The following is a 20,920-nucleotide window of genomic DNA, read 5'->3' on the forward strand; positions in this document are numbered from 1 at the left end:
TGGCAGAAAGTGAGGAGGGCCTAAAGAACTTCTTGTTGAGGGTGAAAGAAGAGAGCACAAAAGTAGGCTTGAAACTCAACATCCAAAAAACTAAGATCATGGCATCTGGCCCCATCATACCTTGGCAAATAGAAGGGGACGTTATGGAAGTAGTGACAGACTTCACATTTCTGGGATCCAAGATCACTGCAGATGGTGACTGTAGCCATGAAATTAAAAGACGTTTGCTCCTTGGGAGGACAGCTATGGCGAACCTGGGCAGTATAATAAAAAGTAGAGACATCACCTTGCCAACAAAAGTCCGTATAGTCAAAGCGATGGTATTCCCAGTAGTATGTATGGCTGTGAGAGCTGGACCATAAGGAAGGCCGAGCGCAGAAGAATAGATGCTTTTGAGCTGTAGTGCTGGAGAAGAATCTAAGTACAAAATTTCAGTGTTTGAAGTACTGGGTGAAGAAAATCAGTAGCCCTGCTTCCAATTAGATATGGAAGAAAATTTCTTGGAAAATTTAAAGTTTGGTGGCCTGCCTTTTTTATTCGGGGGGCGGGGGGGGACTCCTTTGAGAAGAATTGGACTATAGTGTTACTTTCTTATCAAACTTAAATTCATTTTATTATTTTTATTGCCAAAAACTCATGAGTTAGGATTTGCAATTATATTGTTTGGCATGTTGATGACATTTAACACCCAATAGTGGAGAGGAAGTGAGCTGCACATTATGGACCATCTCCTGTGGAGAACTGCAAATGGGTGTGTGGATGAGATCGACGGGGGGTTGCTGACTTCCAGACCTTTACAGGCCCAAATGTAGCCTCAATACAGATTAAAACCATACAGCAGGGGGTGGCCAATGGTAGCTCTGCAGATGCTTTTTTTGCCTGCAACTCCCATCAGCTCCAGCCAGCATGGCCAATGGCTGGGGCTGATGGGAGTTGTGGTCAGGAAGGCATCTGGAGAGCTACCGTTGGCCACCCCTGCCATACAGTATTCACAAGCAGGACCTTAGGCAACCCAAGACATTTTGGCCAGCTGGCCTTCTCCAGTGGTCAAGCATCACTAATATGTGTAGGCTCCGTGTTGCAATAATAAAACAAAGTATTAATCAATATAGGGCCAAGTGAAAATTATAATACTCATCAGTGGCTCAAGGTATACAATAGAGGTCTCATACGATGTCACCTTGGCTGCAATCACAGAAATTAAGTAATGCACTTTAATCCACTTTCAGTTTACTTTCCAACTGGATTTTACGGTGTGAACTGGCAAAATCCAGTTGGAAAGTGGATTGAAAGTGCATTATTTAGTGTGTGTGATCGCAGCTCTTGTGTCCTAGTTGGGTGCATATGCCTTAGATGGTGCTACAGTGGTATTCCTTCCTATTTTGGTTCAAAGGACGGTTTCAGATGCAATCCAGAGCTTATCTGTCATAATGGTATGTGGTTTACCACTCTGGATTGCATTTGAAATTGCATCTTTCGGACCATGGTGGGCAGGCATGTTGTTGCGGTGCCATCTGAAGGGTGTGCACCTGATTAGGGTACGAGGCAATATCATGAATTTGTGATAACTGGTATTATCCATATGTTAATGCTCTATATCTACTGATTTTAAGAATGGGCTCTCTTGTTTGTATATATTTAACCTTTTAGGTTCATAATTCTCTGTCTGGTGCAGTGATGCTCTGTATTCTTGGTGCTGGGGGGGTCAGGGCTTCTAGTGTCCTGGCCCCACTGGTGGATCTCCTGATGGCACCTGGATTTTTTGGCCACTGTGTGACACAAGAGTGTTGGACTGGATGGGCCATTGGCCTGATCCAACAGGACTTCTCTTATGTTCTTAATCTTGAGAGTTCCTTGGACTGTGCCACGTTCTCAGGGCACAGGCAGGCGGGTGTCCAAAGCCAGTCTAAGGTCAAAGTTCAGGAAGTCAAGCAGGAGCCAAGTCACCAAAGCAGAATCGCAAACTGGAATCAGAAGTCAGTGTCCAAAAGCTAAAGGGTCAGGGTGCCAAGGAATTCAAGCAAGTCAGGATCAGGAAGGAGCGTGAATGCAAGCCAGAGAATAGACTTGTTGCTTCCACAAGGTTACCAGGTCCTGGGTGGGTGTTATATGGGAGCCTCAATCAGCCTGCTCCCTGGGTGGCAGCGACTCTGCTAGAACTCAGGGCTGAGAGGTCTGAAGCATCAGCGTGCCTCATGTCTTTGCTCTGAAAGTTCTTTCTGGAGCCTGCTTCATATTCTTGCGATGAGGGGGGAAGAGCTTGGAGGAGGTTGATTGTCAACAGCTGACACTGGTGCAAGGAATGTGGGGAGAGTGATTGATGGGCCAGCTGCTGGTTGTTCGGCTGAGGAACTGGCTGGCAACTTTTCCAGGTCTGTTAACCCTTCCAGCTCCCCCTCGCCAGGGCTCATGACACGCTGCAAGAAAATCAAATCAGTCAGTCTTAAGGGAAATCAACCCTGACTTTTCCCTGGAAGGTCAGATGCTGAAGCTGAAGCTCAAATACTTTGGCCACCAAATGAGAAGGGAGCACTCACTGGAGAAGATCCTGATACTGGGAAAGACAGAAGGCAAAAGAAGAAGGGGACGGAAAAAGATGAGATGGCTGGACAGCGTTACTGATGTAACAAACGTGAATTTGAGCAGACTTTGGAGAATGGTGGAAGATAGGAGGGCCTGGTGTGACTTTGTCCATGGGGTCATAAAGAGCCGGACTCAACTGTGCAACTGAACAGCAAAAAATTTTGATACAATTGTTTTTGTAAAAATTGCATCATTTCTTCATGCACCATGTTATTCTTAGCTGTTGAAAAACTGGAAATGTAAACTGTTTACTGTGTTTCTAAACAGTTTTTATGAAAATCCTGAGGCTTTTCTAGGCTGGGTGCAAATTTATTAATACTGGTCTTAACACATTATTCAATACAGTTGAAATCAATGAACACATCTGTGTCTATGTTTGTGCACAAATACGGTGCATGACAGGGTCCCCCAATGTGGCATTCGTAAAGGCTGCCCTAATTCACATGAAAGGGTTTTCCTCTGGAGGATCAGGAGGACTGATAAGCACCTGGCCTTTCCTTAGCTCCTGTATGGCTCTATTCCCACATTCTTGCTTTCCTTCTTTCCAGGAGATGTGTGGAGGGGGATATTATGTTCCACCTTTCTGCTCAGTCTCTTGCAGAAGCCATTTTGTGGTGGCACTCACCACCCCCTTTCAAAATCCAATGGTGCCTGCAAACTCAAAAAGGTTGGGTACATTCAGGGCCAGTGTCAGGGTTTCGGGCACCCTAGGCCCCACCCCACATCTGGAAGACCTGGGAAGGTGCGAGCAGGGGGCAGTGCGGCAGTGTGTCCTCTCCTCAGCACCACCTTCCCTTGCAAGGGAAGGGGAGCTCCAAGGAATGCACGTGCTGCCGCCCCACCCCGCTACTCTCGCGGTGAGAGTGGTGGGGTGGGGCAGTGTGCAAGCTTGGAGCCTGCCCTCCCTCGCTGTGGAACACTTCCATGGCAAGGAAAGGCAGGCTCCAAGGCAGAGCCAGTGCACACTTGGGGGAGTGGCACCTGGTGCCCTGTAAGCCAGGTGGCACCCTGGGGAGCTGCCTTCCTGACCTACTCCTATGCACCTGCCCTGGGTTCATTTGGTCTATGGTTAGATACCAGTAGCTATAAACACTGTGGCAGTGATTTCACTTGCAGTTCTTGAAATGTTCACACATCACAAATATCAGTATTCGTTCTGTCACTTAATATTTTTAATATTATCAAACAGACCTGGGCTGTGAGGCATGCACTCTGTCTCCTCTTGTGGAGCTCCAAGCTCACCCATCACCTCCTGCATTCCCCTGGCTCTGGGGAAAGGGAAGTCGAGGCAGCCTTTCCTGAATCCTGGGTCATTGGCTCACTTCCTGTTGGGGTTGTCTCCTCTGTGGTCTCAGTGCCCATGGGGCTAGGGTCCACACTGTCTTTAGCAACAGGTGCCCGAGGACTCGCTTCTGCCACCTCTGAGTCACTGGCAGGGGTGGTAACAGGCTTGGCTGGACATCAGCATCAGTTGCTGCAGGCTGCTGACCCATGCCATAGAGAGGTTGGAGCACTGTTGTTTTCTGTTTCTCCAGAAAGTCAAGTTAGAACCAATGGGTTGAAATTAAATCAGAACCATGTTTGGCTAAACATTAGGAAGAACTTCCTGACAGAGCAGTTCCTCAGTGGGACAGGCTTTCTTGGGATGTGGTGGGCTCTCCTTCTTTGGAGGTGCTTAAACAGAGGCTAGATGGCCATCTGATGGCAATGCAGATTTTGTGAACTTAGGCAGATCATGAGAAGGAAGACAGGAAGGGTTGCATCAGTACTTAGTTTTCGTGGCCCTTTCTTACATGCCCAGGGAAATGCTATCACCACTTTGGGGTTAGGAAAGAGTTTTCTTCAGTTTGGCCTGGGATCCTGGAGAGGTGTTTTGTTTGTTTGTTTGTTTTGGCCAACTTCTAGGCATCGAGCAGGGGTATGTGGGGGGGGAGGCATTTGTAATTTCTTGCATTGTTCAGGGGGGTTGGACTAGATGACCCTGGAGGTCCCTTCTAACTCTATAGATGCATTCACACTACACTAAATAATGCGTTTTGCAGCTGGATTTTACTGTGCAAGAATAGCAAGAAATCCAGTTGCAAAATACATTATTTAGTGTAGTGTGAATGCACCCTACAGTCTTATTATTTTAATTTGATGTGTTATGTTCTCATGCTGTATCATATTTTATTCAGCTCTTCCTCCAAGGAGCTCTTAGTTGTCCTCTTTTATATTTATCCTCACAACAATCCTATGATGTAGGCTAGACTGACAGAAAGTAAGTGGTTCAAGGACATCCATAGAGCTTTGTGGAAGAATGGTGATTTGAACCTGAGTCCCGCCTCTGTTAGGCAACATTAATTTTACATAATGCTAAATAATGCAGTTTGAGTCCACTTTAGTGACCGTTTTCAAGTGGATTTTGCCATTTCACATAGCGAAATCCAGTTGCACAGTACATTGAAAGTGGATTGAAAGTGCATTATTTAGTGTGTGTGAAAGCACCCTAAATATAGTTGCCATGAGCATTCAGCCATTGCTTCCCTTAATAGGAATTGTTTTGACAAAATGAGCAATTCCATTTATTATCCAACAAGCTTGCATCTCAAGGTGACTTTCAAAGGAACTCAGTTTATATGTAAACCATTTAACTGTGACTTTGCTTCTGGCTACTTCTAAATTTATCTGTATTTTCAGAACTCCTGCCCACAGGCATAAATCATAATACAGGTGTGAGCATTTAAATATTTAAAAGAAGTGGAAGACCTGCTTGCTGAAAGCATACATTGCTTTGAGTAATGTGCATCTAGTTAAATACAAAGGTTTTCTCCCCTCTTCCAAATTAGCTGTTGAAGCAGGCTGTTCTCTCCTTATCTCTTCCTTCCCCACCCCCTTTGAGAAAAGGTTGGAATTTAAAATAAAACCCTCTTGCAGCAGAAAAAAAAGAATAGCGCATTTTCCTCTTCTCTGCAGGTGATGTTGTGGATATCTATCAGCGAGAGTTCCTAGCACTAAGAGACCGCTTGCATGCTGCAGAACAGGAGAGCCTCAAGCGGTCCAAGGAGCTGAACCTAGTCCTAGATGAAATAAAGCGAGCCATCTCTGAGAAGCAGGCCCTGCGGGACATAAACCGGACGTGGAGCAGCTTATCTGGTAAATCAAGCTGTAACAAGAATGAGATCATGATACATGGAAGCAGTGGAAAAGTGCGCACATCCATTGTAGTATCTCAGACAGGACAGGCATTTTGTGTGTCCCAGGGGAGATTTACTATAGGGATGTAGTGCTGAGCATGTAAAGGTCTCTGGGAAAAAATTATTTGTGGTGTGTGGGAAATAAACCTTTCCCTTGAGGTATACTAGCTGTGTATTTTAAGCGAATAGAATGAAAAATGTTTCTAATCCACTGAAACATAGAGTAATCTGAACTTCCCAGCTGTTGATGGGAGCATGTGATGCTTAAATAAAAATACTACATTGGTGTGTTCAGTCTTCCTACTCTTCTGCCTGCCTTTTCTTCATCCCCAGCTGCCTACAGCTCCTGTGACTCTCAGCCATGGCTCTCTCTTCTCCTGTGACTCTCAGCCATGGCCTTCTTTCCCTCTTCCCGCCCCTTTCACACAAAAGGCCAACGCCATGCTGGGAATTATTAGGAAGGGAATTGACAACAAATCAGCCAGTATCATAATGCCCCTGTATAAATCGATGGTGCGGTCTCATTTGGAGTACTGTGTGCAGTTCTGGTCGCCGCACCTCAAAAAGGATATTATAGCATTGGAGAAAGTCCAGAGAAGGGCAACTAGAATGATTAAAGGGCTGGAGCACTTTCCCTATGAAGAAAGGTTGAAACGCTTGGGACTCTTTAGCTTGGAGAAACGTCGACTGCGGGGTGACATGATAGAGGTTTACAAGATAATGCATGGGATGGAGAAAGTAGAGAAAGAAGTACTTTTCTCCCTTTCTCACAATACAAGAACTTGTGGGCATTCAATGAAATTGCTGAGCAGACAGGTTAAAACGGATAAAAGGAAGTACTTCTTCACCCAAAGGGTGATTAACATGTGGAATTCACTGCCACAGGAGGTGGTGGCGGCCACAAGTATAGCCACCTTCAAGAAGGGTTTAGATAAAAATATGGAGCACAGGTCCATCAGTGGCTATTAGCCACAGTGTATGTGTGTATATAAATTTTTTTGCCACTGTGTGACACAGAGTGTTGGACTTGATGGGCCGTTGGCCTGATCCAACATGGCTTCTCTTATGTTCTTATGTTCTTACCCATCTCAGCTGTTGGTTTCCACACAGGGATAGGTTTGTGTAGTTTCTCCATTGCTGGTGCAGTTGCTAATACAGTGCTGTAGCAATGCGGCTTCCATCTGGCCAGGGCCAGCTCACCCATTAGGCAAACTAGGCATTTGCCTAGGGCGCTGGCAGGGTGGGTAAGCCAAATTCAGCTCTCCCCCCCCCCCATCCCATGCCCTGGACAGATCACTGGTTTGCCTCTTCCTCTGTCCACCTGCCCCCTCCCCTTCTCCATAGCTTGCCCATCCCGCCTCCTCCCCGTCGCTTCTCTTCCCCCGTCCACCCGCCCAGCCTCGCCTGTTCCCCGTCACTTCTCTTCCTCGTCCACCCGCCCCGCCTCCTCCCCATCGCTTCTCCTCTTTGTCCACCATGCAGGCGGTGGGGAGTGGCGCTGCAGGACAGCGCTGCGGAGGAGGGTGGTGGGTGGTAAGCAGGCCTGGGGCACCATGCGCCCCAGGGCTGGCCCTGCATCTGGCAGATTTCCCCAGAGTTTCCCTGTCCCAGTCCCCAGCAGTGGCTGTTTCTATTCCCCCAGGGCACTGGGGCTTTTAAATTTTAAATCAGAATGTCACTGTACTGAGATATCATTATACCAATATGTATAACAGGTTGTTTGAATTTCCAACATTCATTTTAAACATAAATCTCTGTCTCCTATTGTGAGTATACACTGTTTCTTTCGTATCTCTGCAACAGAAGGGTCTACAGATTTATTCTTTTTTTCAGAATAAAAGTTGGGACTTCAGAGAGCCTGTTACACATAGTCGTATAATGATATATTGAGATAACTGTATTCAATTGATTTGTTTTTAAGTTAAAAGCACACACACACACACACCCCCCCGTTGGGTGGGGGAGAAATGAGCATTGCACAGACAATGTCAGGGAAGATGACTGCCATGTGGGTGAGAGAAATCCAAATTCTCCCACACACAACAACAACCATTCAGACTTTAATGCAGTCATCCCTCAAACTTAATGGCAAAGCAGGTTTGAGAAAGATTGGATAAAAGCTGGGAAAACACTGCAAGTGTATGAATGAACCACAATGCTGTGGGAAAGCAGGCGGGGGGGGGCACTTCCCAAGTGCATTGAACCTGGAGCAGATAACCTGTGTGAAAATAGGCCGCTTCTGCTTTCTAAAGAACTCTTCACCTGCTTCTTCACTTCGCAGTGGCTTTGTTAAGCTGCTTTCAGTAGCTAGTCTGCTCCCTCCTGTACTGAAAGCCCTTCCCACACACAGGCTAGGCTGGACTTAACTGGAAACTGAAGGCAATGTGTGACCTCTGCTGCTTCAGTGCCCCCTGGTGGCGGTGGAATACCACCTCAGAGAGGCTGCCACAGAAACAAGTTTAGGGTTAACTCTGTACATTTTTTTTATTTATAAAGCTGCACAGCCGTGACCAGTAGACATGCAGAATCCCATTTTAAAATGTTAAGCAGGGCTTCTTTTGTAACAGGAACTCGTTTGCATATTAGGTCACACACCCCTGATGTAGCCAATCCTCCTGGAGTTTACAGAAGGCCCTTTACTAAGAGCCCTGTAAGCTCTTGGAGGATTGGCTACATCAGGGGTGTGTGGCCTAATATGCAAGGGAGTTCCTGCTACAAAAAAAGCCCACGAATGTGTCAGGTTTTTAAATAAATTATAACAACTTGTCACTACAGACAGCTGGGTATTGTGTTCCAAGTACATACTCTTTGTTTAAATACATACACTGGAAGTTTCAAAAGCAATCTCTCAAAAGTACTCTGTAATAACTCTACAAAATTAGGGGCATGAAAGCCAAGAGCCAAGTTATGGCCACATACAAAAATGAGTGCAAATTCAGATCTTTTAGCCAAGGGTGTGATTTCCTCATCTCAAAAGATTTTAAGAGAGGGCATGCTCATCCATCTTGAGCTTTAAGTAATTCCTGCTAAATTTAATGGGATTAGTGGGTGCAAGTGAAGAAGATTGGACTGATTAACCTAAATTAAGTGATAATCTGGGCTGGCCAGATGGTGCTGTGAAGTGGGTATGGCTTTCAAACTTTACATTCTCTCTCCAGTCTGTTCCTGCAAAAAGGTTTCACTCTCCTTTTTTTCAGATGAAACAAAATTAAAACTGTGGAATATCACTAACAAGAATGTGTTGCATCTTCCTACCATCTTTCATCATTTGCCACATTTGCTATCAAAGGAGAACAGCCTGCAGCCTGCTGTGCATGTAGGACAGGGACGCACTGGAGGTAAGTGACCTGGCTTTTCCCTGGCTTTAGGTCCCTTTCCTTCCCACCTGGATGATCCGTGTTTACTCTCTCGCAGGCCTGAGCAGGGGGCGTTAATTTCATTCTGGTTGTTTACTGCATTGTGATCTTAAGATCAGTGAATTGGATTGAGTTTACATGTTACAGCTGCCAAATAAAGATCATTTTCAGTCATTCCTTGGGGAGCCATTATCACGGAGTAAACCAACTGTATGAGTAGCTTCTTGAGTGGCTGGGGCCATTTCAGTACAAACGTTTTCTTTTGGACTTTTGCACTGGTATGGAGAAAACCAGTCTTACTGCAGGGTAGAGCTCCTCGATGGCAGTCACCTAGATGGAGCGATTTAAAAAGTTACCTCCATTTGACAGCCATAATATGTACATTGGCTCTGAAAGTTATGCATGACTCCCAGGTATACTTTGGTCCTAGAAAATGACTTGCTGTTTCATCCCAATGACATATCTGTATAGGAGTTTCTGGTGTTCCTATGCGTTGATATGGCCCTTTTCAAACTGCTTTTGTACTCCATTTTACTAACTGGTTGCTAATGGATTTTTTCCTGTTATTTCAGACAACCCATTTTAGTAACAGGCTGCTAATGAAATTTATTTACCTGTTCATGCAAACCCACTTGTGTCAGGTTGGCAAAAGCATGAATAAGCTGCTTTTGAGGAAAATGGCTATCTTCCATTTTCTAACTATTTATTGCACTTCTGAATCACTATGGTGTGCTGTTTAAAATGTCCATAGTACTTTTTTACAATGCCGCTTTCCCCCCTGCCATTTTTCACAGCATGATCTTCCTCTGGCTTTAAAAAAAAACATTCTAAGTTGAACGCTATAGCATTAAACCAATATAGCACTTTAGTGCTATAGCGCATTAAAGAAATGCCTTGACTCCATAGTCCTCATAGTCCAGTAGGGTGGCCAGACCGTCCCGGTCTCCCGGGATTTTCCCGGTTCTGGCCACCAATTCCCGGCTCCCGGGCTGCCTATACCGGGACCATTACAAAGTCCCGGTATAGGCAGCGGGGAGCCGGCGGGCCGCGCGGGCGGGCCGGGAAGGCGGGGAGTGAGGCAGCCAGCGTCCCTGTGCGTGAGCACGGCGGTGTGCGCACGCGCAGGGACGCTGGCTGCCTCACTCGCCGCCTTCCCAGCCCGCGCGCGGGCTCCGGCAGCGGTGGTGGAGGCCGGAGAGGCCGCCGCTGGTCCCTGGAGGCCTCCAGAGGTCAGCGCCGGCAGCGGAGAGGCCAGCGCTGGTCCCTGGAGGCCTCCAGAGACCAGCGGAGGCAGCGTGGAGAGGCCAGCGCTGGTCCCTGGAGGCCTCCAGAGGCCAGCGCCGGCAGCGGAGAGGCCAGCGCTGGTCCCTGGAGGCCTCCAGAGGCCAGCGCTGGTCCCTGGAGGCCTCCAGAGGCCAGCGCCGGCAGCGGAGAGGCCAGCGCTGGTCCCTGGAGGCCTCCAGAGACCAGCGGAGGCAGCGTGGAGAGGCCGGCGCTGGTCCCTGGAGGCCTCCAGAGGCCAGCGCCGGCAGCGGAGAGGCCAGCGCTGGTCCCTGGAGGCCTCCAGAGACCAGCGGAGGCAGCGTGGAGAGGCCGGCGCTGGTCCCTGGAGGCCTCCAGAGGCCAGCGCCGGCAGCGGAGAGGCCAGCGCTGGTCCCTGGAGGCCTCCAGAGGCCAGCGCCGGCAGCAGAGAGGCCAGCGCTGGTCCCTGGAGGCCTCCAGAGACCAGCGCCGGCAGCGGAGAGGCCAGCGCTGGTCCCTGGAGGCCTCCAGAGACCAGCGCCGGCAGCGTGGAGAGGCCGGCGCTGGTCCCTGGAGGCCTCCAGAGGCCAGCGCCGGCAGCGCCGGCAGTCAGAGGAAAATCACATGGCAAAAAAGGCTGGGTGGGGGGGAGCAGCACTCTTTGAAATGACCATAGCACTTTAGAGACAGCTCATTAACAGAAGGAAATTTGCTATATGAAACCCTTGTCCCTTTATTGCGTTACTTGAAATCAAGCCAACAGCAAATAAATCCAGCTTAGAACGGTAATGTGGAAAGACCCTGTATTTGCACTAAACAGGAAATGCAGAAGGAAGTTCTTTGAAACAGTGCAACACAAGTGTTGCTCTTTTCGCTTGTGTGGTTTCTGTCATCTGGGCTCAGCTCACACTTCCCTTCTATGTGGTGCAGAGGTTGAGCATGTGTGATGTGTATCTATGGTGGCTACAAGCATTAACAGTGTCCCTGGAGAAAGACTCTCTCAAGGATGTGTGCTGCCCCTGCTTGAAAGGGAGAGAGTGCATGACTATACTCTCTGGAGGATCTACCTCATTCTTTGTCAGTCAGAATAAACTTCATCCTCCTGAAGGTATATTTGAAGTCATCTGGTCTTGAGTGTCTGAAATCTTAACCTAGCATGAAAGAAATATGACAGATTCTTCTTCAGTCAGGAGCAATGTACTGTTGAACATCCCTATGCCCTGTAGTGATCAGCACTTTATAGCTATTCATGATGAATCTGAGAATGTTGGTCCATTTTCCTCCACACGTGGAGAACTTTACTGAAAACAGAAAGAACGGTAAACTGAGTTCTTAAAAACAAGTGTGAGGTGCAGTGTGTTTATTTGTCAACAAGATCACTTCAACTATTATTTGCTTTGTTCTTGTACAGTATCCGTAGTGATGGGAATCCCCAGTGTCAAACGAGAGGTTCATTCCTACCTTACAGATACCCTAAACTCTTTGATCTCAGAGCTCAACCAGCAGGAGAAGGAAGACTCTGTCATCGTTGTTCTGATTGCTGAGGTAAAATGATCTTTTCACCTCTATATCCAGCTTTGATAGCTCTCATCCCTTTATTGTCTGTCTGAGAAGGACTTGGTATGGATCCAGGCGGCTGTGTGTAGTCATAAAGCAGCAGGATGTGTCTCTACATGGCAGTGGGCCAACTTCTCCTTTGGCTCAGAGAGATAAGTCCAACCTTGGGCTGCTGTCCGACAAGGATCATCGGGCACATCCCGCCTGTGGGGCCCAGCAGGCTGTTTCCAAAGTGAAACAATGCTTGAATGCACTCAACTGTAGAGGGTCAATACGTTAGCAGAAGGCTGAGTGGCTGTTGCCAAGATGGCAATTGTGTACATCTCTTTAATTTAAATTGCATTCAGCTTGTTGACCTTTGCTCTTACAGAATGTTAGGCAGCTGTTGACTGAATTGTTTTTAAAAAGAAGGCTGGCAGAAAATGCCATGTTATCATAAGCTTATGTGCATTTGCTGCCGCCACCTGTTTGGCATCCGAAGAAAGGCTTGGCTTAAACCAAGAACTATGCATTTTGCTACTCTAATACCCCTTACCAGAACTAGCTCTTGAATTCGGGATTAAAATGGCCACAGCACATTAATCTATGATAGCTTCATTTTATCTTGGGGTTTATTTGGCTTTCCCCCTGTCTATTGCATCCCTTATTGGGCTATTCTTGCAGACGTGAAATGGTCTTTCTTTCAAAAAATGCTTTGAGAAGCAAAAGAGCCTTCAGTGACATGTTATTTCCAAGAGAATCTCAACTATTAATGTCATCTTTATCTGCATTTTTTCTTGATGGAATTTTTGATTTTGCATTACATTAGAATAAAGTTGACAATAAGACCTAATACCTGCTATTCATGCAACAGTAGTCTGTTGCTTAGCAGAAGTAAAACTCGAGGCTGCTTCATATGTTTGGGGATTTATTTATTTATGTATATAAATAATGTTTGCAATAAAACAATGAAAAAAATGTTTGCAATAAGGTGTGAGAGGCATTATTCTGGTATTTATTGCATACATTGGGAAGCTACTGTGTGCATCAGTCTCATACTGCCCTTCTCATTAATGCCAATATGTTTTTTATGATGTAAATGTCAAACTCTGTTGAAAAGGAGACATGTCAAGCAGCCCTTAAGGGGGTCTGATTGGTGTCCCTGAGCACAGGCAAGGCATTTAATGTCTCCATTTTCATTGTAACCAATTTGTGAATCTTTCTATGAAAATTATAAAGAGATGGTCAACTGGAAACAGATAAATGTGTGTGTATTTTTACAGGTATTTTACAGATATCTGAGTTTTCTTTGCCAATTCTCATGTTTCTTTTTTTGAAAAACAAACAAACAACAAAAACAAACCTACTGTTCCGGCTCCCCCTTAAATGAGATCAGTTAAAATTCTGTTTTCAAAAACATTTGTTGGAGACTTAGCTATGGGATAGAATAGTCTGAGCTATAGCAGTCTTTAGTAAAATATCTCTGGGACTTCTAACAATATATAACATGATTTATTATCCATAGAAGGAAAGTGGATAGCATTAATGTGATTATATTCTAAATTCTTTTTAAGTCTGACCTACACAGTATCTGATTTGCATGATGAGGCACTGTGTATTTATTTTAGCTTAAGGTGTTAGAGTACATCCCCTCATCCATTAAATCTTTAGTGTAAACTTGTGAGGTAAGTTGAGTCTCTGGCCCAAGGCCACATAGTGGATTTTGTGACAGTCAAGGATAGGAGTCTGAGTTTCCTGAAATGCAGTCCGGCACTCTAACCGCTACACTGTACTGGCTCATGTTGCCTCTTAGTAATATGGCCCAACTTAGCCACGCCTCCCATTTGGATTAAATGTGCATGATCACATGAGCACATCTGCCCTTTGAGCTTCACCCATTCTCACCCTGTCTCCAAATGCCTCCTGTCTGGATTAAAAAGCCACCTAGATTTTCCTGGTTGTTTCCTCCTGAATTGCATTTAGGTCACATACTTGCTCTGAACTCTTGAGCATGACTCATAAGTGGAAGAACAGTGTGATCATCTCCTGTGTGTTCAGGGTCCCCCCCCCCCAGCCCTGCTCCGAGGAGTGCTTGTGTGCTTCTCTGCTTGAGTGCTCACACTTGTTTTTTTAAAAACCTTTTCCGCAGTGAGTCTATGGTTGAGGTGCCTTGATATGGCAAGAGGGCTTGTGCAGTTCAGTGAGGCTGTAGGCTATGCCATGCAGAGCCACCCAAGATGGACAGGCCACAGTTGAGATCCCAGACAAAATGCAATTCACTGGAGAAGAAAATGGCAACCCACTCCAGTATCCTTCCCAAGAAAACCCCATGGACAGTAACAAAAGACAAAAAGATATGACACTGGAAGATGAGCCCCTCAGATCAAAAGGTGCCCAATATGCTACTGGGGAAGAGTGGAGGGCAAGTGCAAGTAACCAAAGAAAGAGTGAAGCAGCTGGGCCAAAGCCGAAAGGATGCTCAGCTGTGGATGTGTCTGATGGTGAAGGGAAAGTTCGATGCTGCAAAGAACTGCATTGGAACATGGAATGTAAGATCTATGAATCAAGGTAAGCTGCGTGTAGTCAAACAAGAGATGGCAAGACTGAACATCGACATCTTGGGAATCAGTGAACTAAAATGGACAGGAATGGACGAATTTAACTCAGAGGATCTCTACATCTATTACTGTGGGCAAGAGTCCTGTAGAAGAAAGGTGTGTCCTGGAATGCCAAAGTAGGAAGTTAAAAGGTAACCAGAACAACTGACAAGTTTGGCCTTGGAGAACAAAATGAAGCCAGGCAAAGGCTAATAGAGTTTTGTCAAGAGAACAAGCTGGTCATAGCAAACATCCTCTTCCAACAACCCACACGGCTACTATACACATGGACATCACCTGATGGGCAACACAGAAATCAGGTTGATTATATACTCTGCAGTCAAAGATGGAGAAGCTTCTTACAGTCAGCAAAAACAAGACCTGGAGCTGACTGCAGCTCAGTTCATGAGGTACTCATTACAAAATTTAGGCTTAAACTGAAGAAAACTGGGGAAGCCATTAGGCCATTCAGGTTTGACCTCAGTCACATCCCTTATGAATATACAGTGGAGGTGAGAAATAGATTTAAGAAACTAGAGTTGATAGAGTGCCTGAAGAACTATGGATGGATGTTCGTGACATTGTACAGAAGGCAGTGATCAGCATCATCCCAAAGAAAAAGAAATGCAAGAAACCAAAGTGGCTGTCTGATGAGGCTTTACAAATAGCTGAGGAAAGAAGGAAAGCAAAAGGCAAAGGTGAAAAGGAAAGATTCACCCAACTGAATGCAATTTTCCAGAGAACAGCATGGAGAGATAAGGAGGCCTTCCTGAAGGAACAATGCAAAGCAATAGAGGAAAATAACAGAATGGGAAGGACAAGAGTTCTCTTCAAGAAAATTGGAGAAATCAAGGGAACATTTCATGCATAGATGGCCATGATAAAGGACAAAAACAGTAGGGACCTAACAGAAGTAGAAGAGATTAGGGCAAAAATACACATAAGAATTATACGAGAAGGATCTCAATGTCCTTGACAACCATGATGGTGAAACCGCTGACCTCGAGCTAGACATTCTGGAGTGTGAAGTCAGATGGGCCTTAGAAAGCATTACTAACAAAGCGAGCAAAGATGACGTTATCCCAGTTGAGCTATTCAAAGTCCTAAAAGACAATGCTGTTAAAGTGATGCACACATTATGCCAGGAAAACGCAACAGTGGCCACAGGATTGGAAAAGGTCAGTTTATATTCCAATCACAAAGAAGGGTAATGCCAAGGAATGTTCAAACTATAACACCATTGCACTCATTTCACATGCCAGCAAGGTCATGTTAAAGATCCTACAAGCTAGGTTTCAGCAGTATGTAGATTGGGAACTACCAGAAGTTCTAGCTGGGTTTCGATGAGGTAGAGGAACTAGAGATCAAATTGCCAACATTCACTGGATTATGGAGAAAGCACGGGTGAATCAGAAAAACGTCTGTTTCTGTTTCATTGACTATGCTAAAGCCTTTGATTGTACGGATCACAACAAACTGTGGCAAGTCCTTAAAGAGACGGGAGTACCAGACCACCTCACATGTCTCCTGAGAAACCCATATAAGGGTCAAGAAGCAACTGTCAGAATGGGATAGGAGCAACTGATAGGCGCAACGGAAAAGGAGTTTGACAAGGATGTATATTGTCAACCTGCTTATTTAATTTATATGCAGATTACATTATGTGGAATGCTGGCCTGGATGAAGCAGAAGCCGGAATTAAGATTGCCGGGAAAAACATCAACAACCTTAGATATGCAGATGACACTACTCTAATGGCAGAAAGTGAGGAGGACCTAAAGAACCTCTTGTTGAGGGTGAAAAAGGAGGGCACAAAAGTAGGTTTGAAAACATCAAAAAAACTAAGATCATGGCATCTGGCCCCATCACACCTTGGCAAATAGAAGGGGAAGATATGGAAGTAGCGACAGACTTCACATTTCTGAGATCCAAGATCACTGCAGATGGTGTCTGTAGCCATGAAATTAAAAGACGTTTGCTCCTTGGGAGGACAGCTATGGTGAACCTAGGCAGTATAATAAAAAGCAGAGACATCACCCTGCCAACAAAAGTCCATATAGTCAAAGCGATGGTATTCCCAGTAGCAATGTATGGCTGTGGGAGTTGGACCATAAGGAAGGCCAAGCGCAGAAGAATAGATGCTTTTAAGCTATGGTGCTGGAGAAGAATCTTGAGAGTCTCTTGGATTGCAAGAGGATCAAATCAGTCAGTCCTAAGGGAAGTCAACCCTGACTGTTTCCTGGAAGGTCAGATGCTGAAACTCAAATACTTTGGCTACCAAATGAGAAGGGAGCACTCACTGGAGAAGATCCTGATGCTGGGAAAGATGGAAGGCAAAAGAAGGGGACGGCAAAAGATGAGATGGCTGGACAGCGTTACTGATGCAACTAACATGAATTTGAGCAGACTTTGGAGGATGATGGAAGACAGGAGGGCCTGGCGTGACTTTGTCCATGGGGTCGCAAAGAGTCAGACTCGACTTTGCAACTGAATAACAACAAAGCAGTGTAAATGGCCAACCATGGACTGCTGTCATGATCCTGCCACTTCAACAGCAGCTGTCTGATAGCTCGGATATGGACTAAACTCAAGCGGCTTTTTTGGAGCCAAGATAATGTCAAACCAGTTTCCCAGTGTGATAGCACCCTGTGTATCCCACTGTAGCCTATTTGTTGACCTCATCAATATATCCAAACCTGGTCAAATCTGAGGTTGTTTAAATTCAAAAATTGCAGCCATGAATGGATAAGACAGAGCTTTCCACAAACCTGAAAAGCTCTCCAGATTTGCAGAAAAATCTGAAATGTAAAAAAAATAAAAATTGGGGAGGTTAAAAATCCTCCCAATTCTAGGAGTACTTGTAGCTTTAAGAAATGAATGCAGTCATTAACTATTGCTCGGCAACCAGAACAGTTTTGCCAGCATTTCATGCATGAGGTGTGATCAGATGGGCTTTTTGGCTTACTATAGCTACCCCCCCCACCCCCAGATTTAATGTAGGCAATCACACATACACATCTCCTACCCCCTCACCCCCCAGCCTACACATCCTTATCTCATCATAGGCTGGGCTGGGAACAGAATAAATAGCCCCCGGGAATTTTCCAGTAGCAAACTCCTTGCTGTGCCTCCATGGCACATTTCTGGCTGTCTGAATGTCTGGGGCGTGCCATGGATGTTCTGTGCATATGCATGAGCTGTATGAATGCTCCTGTGACGTGTGTGGCATGTGCTTGTCTTGGCAGCTGGGCATGTGCTGTCTGATTGCAGCAGTGCACCTCAAACTGCACCAGCTTTTTCAAACTGCAATGACAACTTCCTACTTTGATCTTCCCCCCGCCCCGTTTCTGTTAGTAAAAGGCAGGGGGAGGGGCCAAGGGCTTTTCCAGGACTACTTTGGCATTTGACAGAAAACTCATCAGCCAGATCTGGAAATGGCTAGTCACAGATTATATGATTTACTCAGCACTGGCTACTTACTACTGTTCAACAGCTGCCACCCCTCAAAAACATGTGGTTAGGGTTTCAGACTAGGATCTGCCATTGAAGCTCACAGGGTGACCTTGGACCAGTCATATAGTCTAAGCCTAACTTACCTCTCAGGGTTGTTGTGAAGATAAAATGGAGGAGTGGAGAATGATGTAAGCTGCTTTGGATCCCCATTGGAAAGAAAGGAAGAGCATAAATGAAGAAAACATATAATAAAAACAGCTTAACATGGGTGCCAAATAAAAAGTTGGTTGGTGGTTGGAAAGGAGAGAAAGAAGCAGAAAAAGGCGAGGATATAAGAGTTGCCAGGAGAATGGAAAGAAGAAATAGTGTGTGGAAGGGGATAACAGATGGAAATTAAGTACCTCCTGCAAGATCTTGTAGGTTTTCCACTGTGCAACAGGGCCCACCCAGGTAGTCAGAAGTATGCACCTGGTCATGATTTTCCCAAGCAGAAGCTACTAGGGTATGGAAAGGTGGAAAAGCTGAAAACAGAGGGACAGATAAAAGGCAGGAAGGAGAGAAGGAAACAGAAATTGAGGAGAAAGTATAGAAACTTCCAGGTAAGGAAAAGAAAAAATACTGGAGGAGAGGGAAATGAGGTGCTCCCTGCAAGTCCTTGCAGTTCCCTTCTTGTGTAACACACCCAGTAGTGTAGTGAGTTTCAACAACAGTGCCAGTGTATCTGTTACATATTTTTTCCTAATTCATAGGTGCTTTTGGTGTATCAGCAGGAGCATATTATCAGAAGTCACCAAGATCAGATAATGTTATCTGTTGGTCAGGCTTAAGATGAACCCACCAGTGATCAAATAAGACATAGTGTTCAAACCACTGGACTGCCTGAAGAAGCAAGATGTGCAGGAACTGAAATAGCTTAAGGTGTTAGGATATTGAAAAGCCTGGAGAGCAGGTATGTGTATTTATAATAGAAAGATAGTTGTCCGGAGTAGAAAGATAGAAAGAAGGTTGTTCAGTGAAGCAATTTTAAGCTATTGGAGGATGCTTCTATGGAGTATGACAGAGCTATTCTGAAGCAAAGATCTTAAAAACACAGGATTCTGATTAGTGTTTGTCAAGAGGCTATAATCCGGATGTTGCTAGAGATTACTTTTATGAGATGCACAGTGCATGTAAAAAGGTAAAAGTAGTCCCCTGTTCAAGTACCAGTCGTTTTCGACTTTGGGGTGACGTTGCTTTCACAATGTTTTCACAGCAGACTTTTTACGGGGTAGTTTGCCATTGCCTTCCCCAGTCATCTACACTTTCCCCCCAGCAAGCTGGGTACTCATTTTACCGACCTCAGAAGGATGGCAGGCTGAGTCAACCTCGAGCCGGCTACCTGAAACCAGCTTCCACGGGGATCAAACTCAGGTCATGAGCAGAGCTTAGGACTGCAGTACTACAGCTTTACCACTCTGCACCACAGGGCTCTTGCAGTGCATGTACTGATGTGTTTTTCAACCTGGGTGTGGATGTTATTTCACACATTTTAATTTTCCTTTTCAGACAGATCCGCAGTACACAACAGGAGTGGCAGAAAATATCAAAAACCTGTAAGCAGTTTTCTTCTGTAATGGCAGACTTATCGCAGGACAAATACTTTGGTTTCCCTTTAATGGAAAAATAGAACATTTTTGTTTTAATGTTAAATTTTGGAACAAGACCTTTTATAAAATCCAAAGTGTATCCATCAAATATGTATGCAGGCTGACCTCACTTTTCCTCCTTGCCTGTTAAAACTGGCTGTGAGTCTGCATCAACCATTAAACCAATCATGGCATCCATTTATTTCCTCCTCTGTTTCTTAGGGTTGTCAGGGGACTGATTATTTAGAGCAGCAGAATGTGCTACATGGCCTGTGGTCTGTATTTATGCTGCTGGTGAGTTGTGTGGCAGATACTGCTGACTTAGATTTACAATAGTCCCAGGAACACTGTTCTTCTTATCTGTATTGTACTGTCTGTTCACAGCATGGAAAGGGGGATAGTAATCAGGCAGCACTGACCTCAGACCAAATTAAGGTCAAATATAGGCTTCAGGGTTTACTGCCATTCTGGGTGACATCAACATCCCTCCCAGATGCACTGTACAACATTAGGTCATTTTCTTCCTTCGTCCCACCCCAGTTCTGCAGCTCTGATTTCTCTAGAGCTCCATGTGGGCTTAACAGTTCATTTCTGCTGTGGAGCTTTGCAGTATCAGGGTTTTCTCATCAATCAGTTGCTGTGGGCTTCCCCTCCCCCCTTAAGGATTTGGAAAGGAGACTCTGGTGGATTGTTTTTAATTATTTGCAAGCTGGTAAGAGACAGCAGGCAAGAATTAGCAGCATCAGAGCTCTGAGGACAGAAGATTTAGACAATAATGGTAATGTAAGAAGCCACAACCCAACTTCATTACTGCTTCTGCATTCTGCATATTGCCTATTAATAGCATCAGCTAAGATCAGGACTTGGAAAAAGGATGATGTGACCTAATAGCTCAAGTTCTGCTGCCCCCACTGTACAGGTGATGAGAGATGGCTCCCTTAATAGTCGAAATGGAAATTATTTTGTTTTCAGTGCAAAGAAAGAGTTCAGTGCTTGTGTTTTGTCATGTGAAGTCAGGCAGTTCTCTGTGCTGCCTTTTAGCCCTTGGCAAAATTACACAGTTAACAGAAGATAATGGGTCTTATTGTGTAATAGACCTTGATGAAATCAGCAGGCATTGTCTAAGAAAGTGGCCCTCTATCAAGTGCCTCAGACTTTCCCTTTAACCAGTTTAGTGATTTGATTCCCACCCCCACACACACAAAAACTGTTTTATCTCCCTTAAATGGAATATGCAGAAGTGTAGGGGAGGGGAGGGGAGAGAGAGAAAGTTGAAGGGAATATGTGGTAGAGAAGTACAGTTTTTAGCCGAGATGGCTTTGAGAAAAAAGCAGTTGCTTCTGTGTCAGAGC

General features: G+C 45.3%; 1 protein-coding gene across 2 annotated transcripts in view; it reads left to right on the top strand.

The window, feature by feature from the left end:
- Positions 1-20,920, top strand: part of MGAT4B (alpha-1,3-mannosyl-glycoprotein 4-beta-N-acetylglucosaminyltransferase B) — a 166,113-nt gene that overhangs the window by 93,320 nt on the left and 51,873 nt on the right. For both annotated transcript variants that reach the window (XM_060240343.1, XM_060240342.1), the window contains exons 2-5: positions 5,539-5,718; positions 8,957-9,097; positions 11,769-11,902; positions 19,489-19,535. In XM_060240343.1, the coding sequence (XP_060096326.1) occupies positions 5,539-5,718; positions 8,957-9,097; positions 11,769-11,902; positions 19,489-19,535 (502 nt within the window). The remainder of the gene's footprint in view (positions 1-5,538; positions 5,719-8,956; positions 9,098-11,768; positions 11,903-19,488; positions 19,536-20,920) is intronic.

Source organism: Heteronotia binoei, chromosome 5 (genome assembly GCF_032191835.1).
Source record: "Heteronotia binoei isolate CCM8104 ecotype False Entrance Well chromosome 5, APGP_CSIRO_Hbin_v1, whole genome shotgun sequence".
Taxonomy (NCBI): domain Eukaryota; kingdom Metazoa; phylum Chordata; class Lepidosauria; order Squamata; family Gekkonidae; genus Heteronotia; species Heteronotia binoei.